This window comes from Eleutherodactylus coqui, chromosome 9 (genome assembly GCF_035609145.1).
Source record: "Eleutherodactylus coqui strain aEleCoq1 chromosome 9, aEleCoq1.hap1, whole genome shotgun sequence".
Taxonomy (NCBI): domain Eukaryota; kingdom Metazoa; phylum Chordata; class Amphibia; order Anura; family Eleutherodactylidae; genus Eleutherodactylus; species Eleutherodactylus coqui.
Window position 1 is genome coordinate 16,460,205 of NC_089845.1, and position 14,166 is coordinate 16,474,370.

General features: G+C 45.6%; 1 protein-coding gene across 4 annotated transcripts in view; it reads right to left on the reverse strand.

Moving 5' to 3' along the window:
* Window positions 1-14,166, reverse strand: part of LOC136578951 (cytochrome c oxidase subunit 4 isoform 1, mitochondrial-like) — a 127,392-nt gene that overhangs the window by 51,426 nt on the left and 61,800 nt on the right. For all 4 annotated transcript variants that reach the window (XM_066579169.1, XM_066579168.1, XM_066579170.1 and 1 more), the window contains exons 3-4: window positions 10,752-10,922; window positions 8,921-9,055 (exon numbers count right to left, since the gene is read on the reverse strand). In XM_066579169.1, coding sequence (XP_066435266.1) covers window positions 8,921-9,055; window positions 10,752-10,922 — 306 coding nt within the window. The remainder of the gene's footprint in view (window positions 1-8,920; window positions 9,056-10,751; window positions 10,923-14,166) is intronic.

Sequence of the window (14,166 nt, forward strand, 5' to 3'; positions counted from 1 at the left end):
GTGTTACCACAGTTATCTGAGACACTGGTTAGGGGCAAAGAAGAGGAGCATTACTGCATTGATGAGACCTTCCCAGCTGTACTAGCATCGGAGTCCGCTCTATGCCCACGATTGCTGAGGGTGTGTGGTGAGGCCTATGTCCTCGGCACAGTGAAAGTCTGGCATGTTTGGGCACTATCATTTCTTCATGTTTATTACTGTCTTTGGGTTCCTTCGGCTCGCCTATGCTGTGGGTGCACAAAGACTTCCCATAGCGGTGATTTACCTGTCAGGCACAAAGTCACTGACTGACTTGGGTAGGGTGCATAGTGCAGATGGCTTTCCCCTTGCGGTGTCGATAGAGCTATCCGACACCTAGACAGAATGAATACTGTGTAGGCACATTGACTATGTCAGTCGCGGCACCTTGCGTCTCACAAGGTGTTTGCTGGGACCGAGCCTGGCCAAGGGCCCGCTCACATCCTTCCCACACAGGCTACAGTGGGCCCTGGTCATGGTTTCTTGGCCTTGTAAGGCCACCTCGTCCTCCTGCTTGGGGTCAGGGGATCAGCAATGCGCATCATGAATTTTCTCTCGTGTTACCACAGTTATCTGAGAAACTCGTTTGGGCCAAAGGAGAGGGGTATTACTGCATTAATGAGACGTTCACTGCTGTACTAGCATCGGAGTCCGCTCTATGCCCGTGATTGCTAAGGGTGTGGGCAGAGGCGCACTTTAAGTCTGCCATGTTTGGGCACTCTGATTCCTTCATATTTAATGCTGTCTTTGGGTTCCTTCAACTCGCCTATGCTGTGGGTACACACAGACTTCCCATAGTGGTGATTTCCCTGTCCTGCACAAAGTGACTGACTGACTGACTTGGGCATAGTTGCGACTTGCACAAGGAGCTTCTTGGCACTTAATACAGTACTTCAAGATGTTTATTGCACAGAACCTCTGATTGCACATAGACAACATCTTCTATACATTAGAGCAGTGGGACACCGGGTAAATGTGGACTCTTAAAGGGTTTGTCCCACAAAAAGTATTGCATATGGTTAAATCGACTCCATAATTCTAAATATTTTTGTTCGTTCATTTAATAAAAATTAGTTCTATTTCCAGATATTCCAGGACTAATGTTACAACAGCTCCACCTGCTGTTTCTATTCTGTGTCCACCTCAGTATATCTTCTAAGGTGGTTACACATGCTCAGTCTTGCTTCTCTCTCTGTGTTGTACTGGGTATGCGGAGGGATCCCTGGTGTAGTGAGCGGCTGCTTCTGTAGCTTTAGCATCTTCTCCGCTTGTCAGTAGAGATTCTGAGCAAGTGCAGTTGCAGTAAGGCCCCTTGCACACTTTGGCTGTGTGCGATCCGTGTTGAACCGTGGACAGCACATGGCCCCATTATATGCTCATGAGGACACGCATGCTGATGTTTTTTTCACATATACTGATGGTCCATGAGAAAAAACTCATGGCATGTCCTGTTCCTGTCTGTATCATGGACAATAATTAGGACATGCCAGTGCGTGTTGAAGTGTTGCCTCTGCATAAGGCCTGTTTTACACAGGCTACAAAATCGCATAATTTTGTAGCGATGCAACATTGTTACAAAATGCATGTATGTGAAGGTCATGGTTTCCAATGGCTTCTTTCAGGCTACAAAACATCTCTCATGTGAAAGAACACATTGGAAATCACGAGCTTCACATACATGCGTTTTGTTGCAATGTTGCATTGCTACAAAATTGTGCAATTTTTTAGCCCGTGTGAAAGAGGCCTAAAGCTATTACCCAAACTTGTATCCATGTGCTGTCCGTTGCGATTTGCGCCTCAATCCTATTCTGCTCCCATTTTTCCTCTCTAGAAAGAAAGCTTAAATGGATTGTCCAAGAGTTTACAATAAGGAGAAGAAAATGTACTAAAATTAAAAAAGCAAACACTCCTTACTCTTTTAATCCCCCAAAGATCCAGAGCCGCTGTTCCAGTGTTCCCCAGGGGTTATTGGTTACAGGCGACCAGAGACGACCTGACAATCACTGACCTCAGCGGCCGAGAGCAGCACATGACTGCTGATGCCAGTGTTATCAGCTTGTTACTTTAAGGCCCTTTTACACGGAATAATTATTGTTTAAAAAATCATTCAAATGAGCAAAACTAAACAATAAACGTCCAGTATAAACAAGCCAACGATCGAACAACGAACGATAAATTGTTCGCCTTTCATTCATTGCTGATCTTAAAGAGGCATAAAAATTCTCATTGGTTCATTCACTAATCATTCGGTTTAAATCCCGATCGTTCAGTCGTTCTCACTTATCCATATGAATGACTGAAGGATTTCTCATTTGAGCGAGCCAACGATGTATCTGCTGTATAAACTGGCTGATCGAGCGAACCCTAACATTGGTCTCTCGTTGAAATGAGAAATCGTAGGTCTAAACGGACTGAGTTTTTGTAGAATGAATGTTGCTTTTTTGCGATCTCATCAGCGGATTTTACTGTACTTTTGCGCATCCACAAAAAAAAAAGCACCAATACTCCCAGGCGTTGAAGTGGCTAATTAGACCGGGTTCCCAATGTGTTCTTTTTCCTGTGCAATTACGCAGTGTTCCATACATCCACATTGACTTCTATGGTGACTTTTGCAGCAATAGCGCAGGAGGATAGACATTGCTGCATTTTTTTTGGTGTGACTAAAATGAGCAGGAAAATCCGCACACTGACATCAATGTGTTCTATACACTGAACATTGCATGAACACATACGCCTGTGTAAAGTCGGCCAAACACAGGTTTATGCGTTTTTTGCACGCCTCGACACAATGTATTTGTGCTATGAACTAGGAGTTTTTGCATGCAAATTGGCGTATTTCACTGTACTATTTGCACTTGCAGGGCATGGTTGTGACACAACCACGACCAGCTGTAAATGGCTACTTGGCCCAAGGAGTTCCAGATGTATTCTTTTTCTAGCAGAACTGCACAGCGTATTACGCATCCCGTTGCACATATCGCGCACGTTTTTGTACTCCCATAGATCTTCATGAGGACTTTGGTGTGCAAATGCACACAAACCTAGAGCATGCTGCATGTTTTGTTTTTTTTACACATTTGCCTGTAAAAGAAGGATTTGAGAACAAACTCATCAAAATCAATGGGTTCTATTCTCTGCATATTGAACACGCAAATAGATAGAGCCTGTGATAGAGCCCTAAATGACTACTGACTAGTTTGTGCACACACAAGCTCAGCACAAGAAGTAGTCAACTCAAAGAGAGCGATTTTTCAATAGTACAGAATTATTCATACCTGTTAGCAGTGAAGCTATGTGTGATAAATGAGTGTCATCAGGTCATATGAGGAGCTAAAGTTAAAAAAGAGTGCTACGAAGACCAACAAACGCAGAAAAAAGGTCTCTACCATAAACCTCCATACAGGGTGCTCGTCTTGTGGCATTGTGTACAGACACAACAACTTTCAGGCCTGTACAGCCCTGCATGGAGTGCTGCAGTCACCGGACTTCGTCTCATCTAGATGTAGTCAAAAGAGGGAAAGTGGGAACCACAATAAGAGTTCCAGATTAGAGATGAGCGAGCCTACTCGGCCACGCCCCTTTTTCGCCCGAGTGCCGCGATTTTCGAGTACTTCCGTACTCGGGTGAAAAGATTCGGGGGGCGCCGTGGGTGAGAGAGAGCTCCCCCCTGTTCCCCACTGCTACCCCCCGCGCCGCCACGCCTCCCCCCGCCCCCCGGCGCCCCCCGAATCTTTTCACCCGAGTACGGAAGTACTCGAAAATCGCGGTGCTTAATCGAGTAATTACTCGAAACGAGTAGGTTCGCTCATCTCTATTCCAGATACTTTGCTTCCCCTTGTGATGTCCAATAACCACGTCGAGTAGATTGATGTGTTAATCATCAATCTTTTCTTGGTATTGTGTGATACGCATTATGTGTTTTTGGCCGTCCTTCACTTTTTAAGTGGTTTACATGTTCTTTCTTATTGTCAGATAATTGACACAAATACACAGAGACAAGTGCGTTTCAACAAACCATGGATCATCCTCAGGACTAATCATCATTATCAGATCAGTGGGAGTCCGCCACCCTAGACACCCACTGATCAACTGATTGAAAAGTGCCGCAGCCTCTTCTTAAGCCTGCGATGTCATGTTCATTGGTCACATTGCTAAAGAGCAGCTCAGTCCCATTCAGCTAAATGGGATTGAGCTACTATACTAGGCTCTATGACATGTACGGTACCGTGCCTGGTATACAGGGAAGTGCCCGCAGCACTTGGACCACTTAGACAAGGGTCTTGAGCGGCGTACCCCCACATTTACAAAGACTGCAGCCCTCTCTCTTATCAGTCCCTCCAACACTAAATGGCCGTCTGAACAACATTCTCTTGTAGTGAGCGTTAAAATACTACAGATACATTGTGCTATTAAGGCTTTGTTCATGCTACCGCCATGGATTCTGGTCCGATTTCAAAAACATCTCAAAAGAACCCTGACAGATCCTATTGAATGATAAGAGGATTTGGGGTTTCTGTTGGGTTTCTTGTGATTTAGATGGCAAGAACAGTGATGTTTCTGCAGTTCAAAAATCAAAGGAAACCCAATGGAAAAAAGAGTGACAATTCTGTATATAATTGCTTACATGTGTTCTAGTATCCCCCCTTTATTTCTACACATAGAAACGTTACTTCCAGGTACTTTTGCTAAAAAAAATGAGGAAGAACAAAAGCACCAATTTTTCATTTATATCGTGTCACATTTATAATTGCACCACCGAGCCGCTTATATCCTATTTACATAAAACTCGACAACTAAAGGTGCATTATAAAAAAGTAAAAAACAATCACATAATGGCGTGTCAGTCTACAAAACCTTTTTGCAAGCTCTGGGAACGTTAAAGTACGTTCAGACATAATGGAAATGCTGTGGAAATTCTGCAGCAAAATCCGCAGCATTCCTGCATCAAAAACAGAGTTAAAATCTGCACCACCTCACAATCAGCAGCCCCTCACTGCAACAGTGCAAATTTTCACTCTGTTTTTGATGCAGAGATGCTGTGTATTTTGCCATAGAATTTTCTGCTACGGAAATTCAGCAAATGTTAAGCTTTTTGTAAACATACCCTAAGGCCTCATGTCCACGGGCAAAAGAAGAATTAAAATCCGCAGCGGATTTTAACTCTTCTGCCCGCGGATCCGCATCCCATAGGGATGCATTGACCACCCGCGGGTAGATAAATACCTGCGGATGGTCAATAAAAGTGATTTAAAAAAAAATGGAGCATGAAAAAATCTGGACGATGCTCCATTTCAGTGCGGATGACGCGTGCGGGAGCTCATAGAGCACACAGCTCGATTGGTCTCCCGCATGAAAAATAAAAGACAATTACAGTGCATCCGCAGCCCAAATCTGCGTTACAGATCCGCTGCAGATTCTCCATGGAGAATCTGCAGCGGGTCCCTCCTGCCCCGCGGACATGAGCGCTGAAAATAAGAATAAATAAGAATAAACTCACCTCCCATCCGCTCCGTTTCTTCTCTTCGGCGTCATCTTCTGTGCGTCGCGGCCGGATCTTCTTTCTTCGGCTCTGCGGATGTGCAGCATGACGTCGGTGACGTGCCCCGCGCATGCGCCGGCCCGAAGCAAAATGATCCGGCCGCGACTGAGAGAAGATGGCGCCGCGGAGAAGAGAAGAACCGAAGCGTGTGAGTAAACTCTGATTTATGTCTCCCGCGGATCCGGACGGCTTCCATAGGCTTCAATAGAAGCCCGCGGGAGACCCGCATGAAAATGGAGCATGGTCCGGATTTTTTCATGCTCCATTTTTTTTTAAATTCCTTTTATTGACGATCCGCGGGTATTTATCTACCCCGCGGGTGGTCAATGCATCCCTATGGGATGCGGATCCGCGGACAGGAGAAGAGTTAAAATCCGCTGCGGATTTTAATTCTTATTTTGCCCGTGGACATGAGCCCTAAGGCTGCCTTCACACGGGCGAGAAAATCATGCCAGATTTGTGTGCTGTGGGACACACAAATGTCGCACAAATATGAACCCCATACAGATGGGTGAGGGTTAATTGAGCTGGCTGGGTGTGTTCTGGTCAGCCAATCCCCTGGGTCTGGGTGTATATATATGTATGTATGTGTATATATATAGCTGTATTTCCTCAGTCTTGTCTGCTGTGTAAGTAGTGTCTGGTCAGCTTGCAGCTTGCTGTATGAGTAGTGTCTGGTCAGCTTGCTGTGTGAGTAGTGTCTGGTCAGCTTGCTGTGTGAGTAGTGTCTGGTCAGCTTGCTGTGTGAGTAGTGTCCTGTGCTGCCTGTTTAGTGTCTTGCTAGAGTAGGGACTGAAAGACACAAGGAGCCTTGTTCCGGACTTGCAGCTTCAGTTCATTGACCAATGTATCAACTAGTCCCTCGCTTTTATATTCAGCTTTACCATCAGCTTTAGCGTGTGAGATTGTGTGGTGAGTTTGTGTATTTAATGTGTCAGCTCCGCCTGGTTGCGAGTATCACCCTTTCAGGGAGAGCAGGGCCGAGGTTCCAGCGTGGGGCCGCCTTTATAGAGGCGATCACTCTGCTTGTAGGTAGGGCCAAGTCATCTTCCCTGCAGCACAGGGTCAGTTTCCCCAAACCCGTGTTTTCGGGTCATGTTCATGTGGGCCCAGTGTTTGTTTGCCCACACGAACTGCATCAAAATTCATGGAGCACCTCCAACTGTCCCCCTGTAGGGGTCTGCATGGTTCACCTATACATGTGGTGAGCGGACCACTCATGGCAGAGGCTGCCGCACCTTATTATTATTTATTTTGCTGCTCCATTAATTCCAATTTACTGTAAGCATGAAAGCTACGCTGTTATATACTCCAAATATAGTGGAAACAAGTGGAACCCTTGTCAAATGGACTACAAAGTGGTGTCCATCTGACCAGGGGCATAGCTTAAGACTCATGGGCCCAGGTGCAAAAGTTTATCTAGGGGCCCCCCAACTTCTCCTAACCCCTTAATGCAGAGGCGTAACGTGCAGCTCCTGGGCCCCAATACAAAATCTGCAACAGGGTTCCCTATAATGCTGTATTCATAGTACTGGGCTCCTTATATGGAAAAGAGAGGCCTTATGGGCCCCCCAAGGCTCCTGGGCCCGGGTGCAACCACATCCCCTGTATGCACTATAGTTACGCCAGTGATTCCCTTTCTTCAGTGTCATTTCCCTATCATGACAGTGAATGATCCCATGACAATGCTGTTTTGGCATCTGTGATACAACCTCCAGGTGGAATCCTACAGTGTGTAAAAAAAAAGCTGTGTGAATGCTCCCTAAATGCTTGTGGTCAGAGTCCTCTCTCCCTCTGTATAAGCTTGTAACTCATTTAGCCCATGTTTATTGTTCCTGTTGTTTTCCATATGTAATGTATTTAAACTCCTGTTTTCATGTAACCTGGAATTATTGGTACTTAAAGGGGTTTTCCCACTTCTGGCTGCTTACAGACAGCTCCGTATATTGTGCAGTGGCCAGGGTTGGTAATGCAGGCCCACTCACTTCAATATGATTCAGCCCGCAGTACCAATTTGGGCCACTATGCAATCTACAAAGCTGTCTAAAAACAGCCAAAAGTGTTACAACCCATTTAAGAATAAAGATAAAATTGCTATTGCAGCATAGTCAGCAGCTGAGGCTGCAGCAGTTAGTGTTACCAGGATCACATTCCCCTATGCTGTGAGCACAGAAATGACTTAACAGTAGCCATGTAACATCTCACTAGTTTATGACACATTGCTTTGATGTAGAATTCTGCCCTGTTGGAAGTTAAATCTAGAGGGAAAAGAGAAGAAAATGGCGCTCATTACTTCAGAGAAACCCAAAGAAGAGACGACGGTGCAGAAGTGTTCACGAGACTGAGGTGTGCGTAAACTGCCAGAACTCTGTACAAAGGCTTGCGGATAATACTCCGGCTGCCGCTTCTAATCGGGGCGGTCACGCACAAATGCAGCTGTATGGGAAAAGTTTGCATGAAGGAAAAGAGCAAGGACTCCATGGGTACTGCTCGGGAGGGGTATCATTGCACTTGTGGGAAAATCGCACGATTCTTGCGCGATGCAAGAGAAAATGCAGAATTACGGAACCCACGCTTTTCAATGGCTTCATTCACATTTAGGATGTTTTCACTCATGCGATGTTGTGAGATTTGTAAACTGCAACACGTCCTCTCTTTCTGCGTTTTGCTCTTTTTATCGCCCATGTTACCTTATGGAGCCTTTGTTTTATCACATTGCAACGGACGAACTTGTGATTTTTGTGCGATGCGTTTTTAACATTAGAAACACCTTTTGTCTATTGCAAGAAAAAAGTGAGAGAATCGTGTGAGAAAATTCGCAAGCGCCAGTGATGTTTATGCAAGAAAAAGCATCGCTGATGCTCAGACATCTCATGCGCAAAATTGCAATATTAGCACAATTTTCTCGTTGCAATAATCACGATCGTCAGTGTGAAACTAGCCTTAGGAGAGAACCTAGAAGGTGAGTGAGGAGACTTATAAGGCCATGCATGCTCCTCTGGGAAATATATGCAAATAAGGAAGATAGAACAATACCTCTGCAGCGCCACCTATTGGATGGCAGCATGCCTGCAAATCAATGTCCCACCCTTCATACAGGTCTTTCCCTCCATAATTACTGCTAGAGAAAACGTATTGCAGACAAATGAATATATTTGGGCTCAGCAGTATCTACATTTGCGCCTAACTGGTTTGTTGACTAGCAGTTGCGCTGTGACAGACCCATTATATGCTGGATCTGAACAATAGCCCACACTGTGTAGCAAATGGAAAAAGGCATTATATTCTGCAGCAAGAAGTAGGCTTATTTTCTATACAATGTCAAAATACTGTCTTTTTCAAGAAAATATAAATCCCACTAACCATATACAGTATTCCACCAAAGGTATAATCCAGAAATGGCCAGGAAGTAGAGCACGGCACCCACCACCGTTTTCCACTCTGCTGATGGTCGCGTCTTCATCTCTGCGTACGACTGGTTGAAGCTGATACGATACACTACATAGGAGACGGACACAACCATTAATATTGGAGAGACTTCCTTCAGCATGGCTATTGATAGTTTAAAGCCCCTTCAGCGTACGCGCATTTCTATGTGTCTGAGTGCTGCATATTTGCAGAATGATCTATGCCTTTTTTTGCGCACGCATCGCCATATTTTACTCACAAGGCTTGTTTATTTGCACATGGCAAAAAAATACGCCCCAATTGAAATGGTTAATTACTCGAGTTCCAGGTGCTTTATTTTCCAGTGCAATTACGCAGTATTTCATGCGTCTCCTAGCATATTGTGTGCGCATTTGCCTGTCGTCATTGACTTCTATGGAAACTTTGGGCTGGAAAATAGAGTGCAACTGTAGTGGCCCAGTACAACGGGGCCCCTCCATAACTGTATGCATGCATTTGTCTATGTAATGTTAGTGTCTTCTGTGTTGCATGATTGATGTGTATTGCATAGTTGCAGCACTGAAAAGGTTAAGTGTCTGGTATGTGAGCTGACTGTCTGGAAAATGTATCCGTTTGTTTGTCACGTGACCTTGTAATATATATATGTGAATGCAAGGTGTGGGCAAGAGAGTTCTGGGTTGTTCTGTTCTGGGCTTGCAAGAGAGAGGAGAGGAGTTCTGCAAGGGGACCACACAGGCACCTTCAGCCTGTGCGGCCCAGAATGAAAGAGGCGGAAGGGAGTCTACCGCCTGCCCTGGGACTGCCGTACCCAGGAGATATGGAAGCCCAGAACTCTCTTGTACACACCTTGCATTCACATGACAAACAAAGGGATACATTTTCCAGACAGTCAGCTCACTTACCAGACACTTACCCCTTTCAGTGCTGCAGCTATGCAATACACATCAATCATGCAACACAGAAGACACTGACATTACATAGACAAATGCATGCATACAGTTATGGAGGGGCCCCGTTGTACTGGGCCACTACACAACCAAAACAGGCAGAAAATGGGGTCATACACATGAGCGATTTTTCTTCTCACATCACAGTGAGATAGCGGCATGTCCTACCTTTGGGCGCTCCCTCGGAACGCATCGCCCATTGTTTTATATGGGCCAGCAAAGCATCGCTCGGCGTGTGACGTGCTGCGATTGTGAGGCTATGCAAGGTTTTCCATTAAAAACAATGGTAAACACTCCATGGCTTTTAGGTTCGCTATTTCCCTGAAATTATATGAGGTGTTTTTTAACACGAAAACGCCTTGCATCCGTGGGGAAATCACACGTTGGCGTACGCGATATCGGGCCTGATATCACAGTTGCCTGTATGAAATTAGCCTCAATATAGGTAAAACTGTAGCTGCACTAATGCAAGTTAGGGTGGTTTCACACCTGCGCCCGGTATTGCAGTTTACTGCTCCGTTCGGGAAGCAAGAAAGGGAATCTTCGTGGCCGTACGGTTCCGTTTCTGGGCGGAACTGAAAGCGCTGTGTCGACACCTTTGCCTATAATGGGGTCCGTCCCCTTTCCACCCAGCTGCCCGGCTTTTGGACACTGCATGTATTTTCAGCCGGGTCTACGACGGAACCTTTGGCAGGAGGTTCGGTGCTAGATGTGAGATCGGCTTAATCTAGTAGGCTATCCCCGTCATCAGCATTATTTGTACCTTATTATTGCATGTCTATATATCCCCGCTATAGCACTTCATATATGTATAACATTGCGGATACGACGCGACTCACGTGCCAGTTTTTCCTCCTGTGATAGCTGAGTCCAAGATCCGGCTTCCTTTTCCTTCAGCGCTTTCTGCTGTGCAGTCAGCTCGGATATGAAGGGTATATCGGGCAGCGGCTGGGCGCGGGAATCATAGTACTTGGGTTTGGTGAAGTCAGGCGCTACGTCACTCGGAACATCTGCAACAGAGAGAATATCCTCTGATGACCTGTCATGGCTAAAGACAGTCCTTCAAAGTCCATCTATACCGGCTTAACGCGAGCGGAAGCATATTTGTACACGCATAAGTGCTGCGTATTTGCGGAATGAACAATGCTTTTTGTGTGCGTATCGGCGTATATTTGTTTCGCATGTAAGAAATGTGCATTTGTACATGTCAAAATAAAGCATCAACGCCTCCAGCCATTGTAATGGCTAATTAGGGCTCCTTCATACCGCAAACTCCATCCGAAAAAACACATTGTCTTTAATGGTTTCCCTCACATGGAGCGTTTCTGTCAGGCAAAGAAGTACATGACATGCTCTATTCTTGTGCACATTTGCGCACCCGAGGCTCGATAGGAGTCTATGGGGTCTGCAAATGTGCACTTCTCTCAAACAAAATCGCACACTGAACAACGGGGGACTCAGTCGGCTGCCCCGCCTACTAATTAGGCTGGCCCCCCTGTTCAAACATGGCGCAATTGTCCCTCACGGATGTGAACAGGCCCAGCAGCACATAAAAGCGCACTAAAGGAGTGTGAATACGCTCACGAGAGGACCAGATAGCGCTCCATTTAAAACGCAATCACATCCTCCTTTTGCAAGTGTAAATACGTTACACTCGTGTGCAGGAGCCTTATTCTAACTTCACATGGGCGAGTCCGATATCGCACTCGCCAACATGCGATTTCCCTGTGGATTCGAGGCTTTTTTTATATTAAAACCGCTTCTCACCACAGCCGCGGCGGAGGATCGTGGAGTTTCTTCCATTGTTTTCAATGGGGGAAAACTGGCATCACACTGTGTGCATCTAGCACCGCAGTGCGATGCTGCCGCCCGTCGCATTAAGAACACTGGGCGCTGCGATGGCAGGGCTCACTCAAAGTAAGACCACGCCGCAATGTGGAAAAAAGTCACTCAGCTGTATAACCCCATCAAAAGAATTGGTTCACATTCATGCGAGATTTGTGCGTCTCGCAATGCAAAATCTCATGTGATTTTCTCGGCTGCCATATGAAGACCTCCTTAGTCTAGTGAGTTCTAGATGTTTTCTTCTTCCTGTGCAATTACGCACCGTCTGACGCATCTCCTAACGTATTGCGAACACATTTCCCCATACACATTGACTTCTATGGGAACTTATGGTGCCCAAATTCACAGTAAAAAAAGCATGCTGTGGTTTGTTTTTTTTTTGTGAGACCGAAACGCAACGCACCAAAAACGCAAGTTGCGTTGCATTTTTAACATTAGAAAGTCCCATTCACAACTGGAAAAAAAAAAAACGCAGCAAATTCGCAGTGGGAAAAAAACGCTAGTGGGTAGTCTTACACAGCAGACATGGAGGCCTTTGTCAGGGTTTCGGCTGCCATGGGCGCCTCATTGGTACTTTGTGATCTTATTGCGGCATGTCGATGGGTGAGAGAATGAGCCCCCTCCCCCTGTCATCTGCAGTTGCTATTGATTGTGGCTTGTAAGGGGTTAAACTACTAGGATCTGGGGTTTCTCCGCTCCTGGCTTTTACAGCAGGAGCCGGGCTGTCAGTAGTCAGCCGAGCCGCGGCCTTACAAAACACGTGTGTGAGTAAAGGCTAGTTTCACACAAGCGAACGCGATTTTGCTGTGAAAAAAAAAATCGCATCTCTGTTCCTGTGATTTTTGAGCACCAGCACGGTTTTTCCTCCTCAAAACATTGCTGCCGCTTGCAATTTTTTTGTGAATTTACTGCGATTTTTAACCCCTACATGATGGGGCCCTTTTTTTCCCCCCATTTTCGTTTTTTCCTCTTCCCCTTAAAAAAATCGTAACTCCATCGACGTCGCTGTATGAGGGCTTGTTTTTTGCGGTACGAGTTGTATTTTTCAATGATGCTATTTAAAGTACCATATAATGTACTGAAAAACTTTAAAAAATTCTAAGTGTAGTAAAATGAAAAAAACATCTTTCAGTGCATCTTGTATAGTTTTATTTTTACTATACTACTCTTTTTTTTTTCAAAGACATTTAATTTTTTTCAATTATTTTCTGCGGTTATCATGTGCGCACAATAACTTTTTTATTTTTCTGTTGATGTAGTTCAGTGAGGGCTTATTTTTTGTGGGGTGTCCTGTAGTTTCCGTTAATACTAATTCGGAATACGTACGACTTTTTGATTGTTTTTTATTGCGTTTTTTCTCAGAAACAGGGTGACTGAAAAAGTGCATTTCTGGCTTTCTTTATTTTTTTTTCGGACGACGTCATACTGCATTCTGACAGACAGCCTATCAAGCCACCCCACGGGGTTGGCTTGCTAGGCAGTCTCTCAAGGCAGCCCTGGGGCCTTTCAGAAGGCCCCAGGGCAGCCATGACACCTGTACGGCTCCCCCGATCTCACCGCGGGGGGGCCGTCCGGGAACCCCGAACAGCGGTCGGGGCAATTAAAGGGTTAATAGCCGTGATCGGCCGAACGGGTGTCAGCTGTACTAAACAGCTGACGCCCACGCTGTATGCAGAGAGGTTGCCCCGCGACCTCTCTTCATACATGCCCCGACGCTCCAGGACGTAAATTTACGTCCTGGAGCGGGAAGGGGCTAAGCGTGAAAGTCAATAGACTTTAAAAACGCATCGCTCAAAAATCGCAAGTTTGTGCTTTGCAAAACAATTGCTCCATTGGGAAACATGGGGTGATAAAACAACGGAAAACGCAGAAATGCATTTTTTCTCTCTCAAAACATCGCATTAGTGAAAACATCTCAAAGTGAAGGAAACCATTGAAAATCATTGGTTTCATAATTCTGTGTTTTTACTCACTCTCGCATTGCGCAAAAATTGCACAATTTTATTGCCTGTGTAAAACCAGCCTACGGGCTCCGGCACACTTGCGTTTTTCTTGCATGTTTTTTTCATGCGATTGTCAATAGGATTTTCTAATGTTAAAAACGCATCGCACAGAAATAGCGAAGCACCAACTTGTGATGCGCTTTTAACATTAGAAAGTCCCATTGACAATCGCGTGAAAAAAACGCAGCGATATCACGTGAAAAAAACGCGCCAGAAAAACGCCGCCCGGGAGCCACCGCCTGGGAGCAGGAGTCTGCAGATAGATCTCCGCAGTCAGCCTATATGACAGATAGGCTGACCGCGGAGAATTGCGGCAATTCGCAGCATGCTGCGAATTGCCGTCCATGAGCGGAGAATAGCAATGATTATCGCCGCGGGGAACGCAATTCAAAAACGCCCATGGACA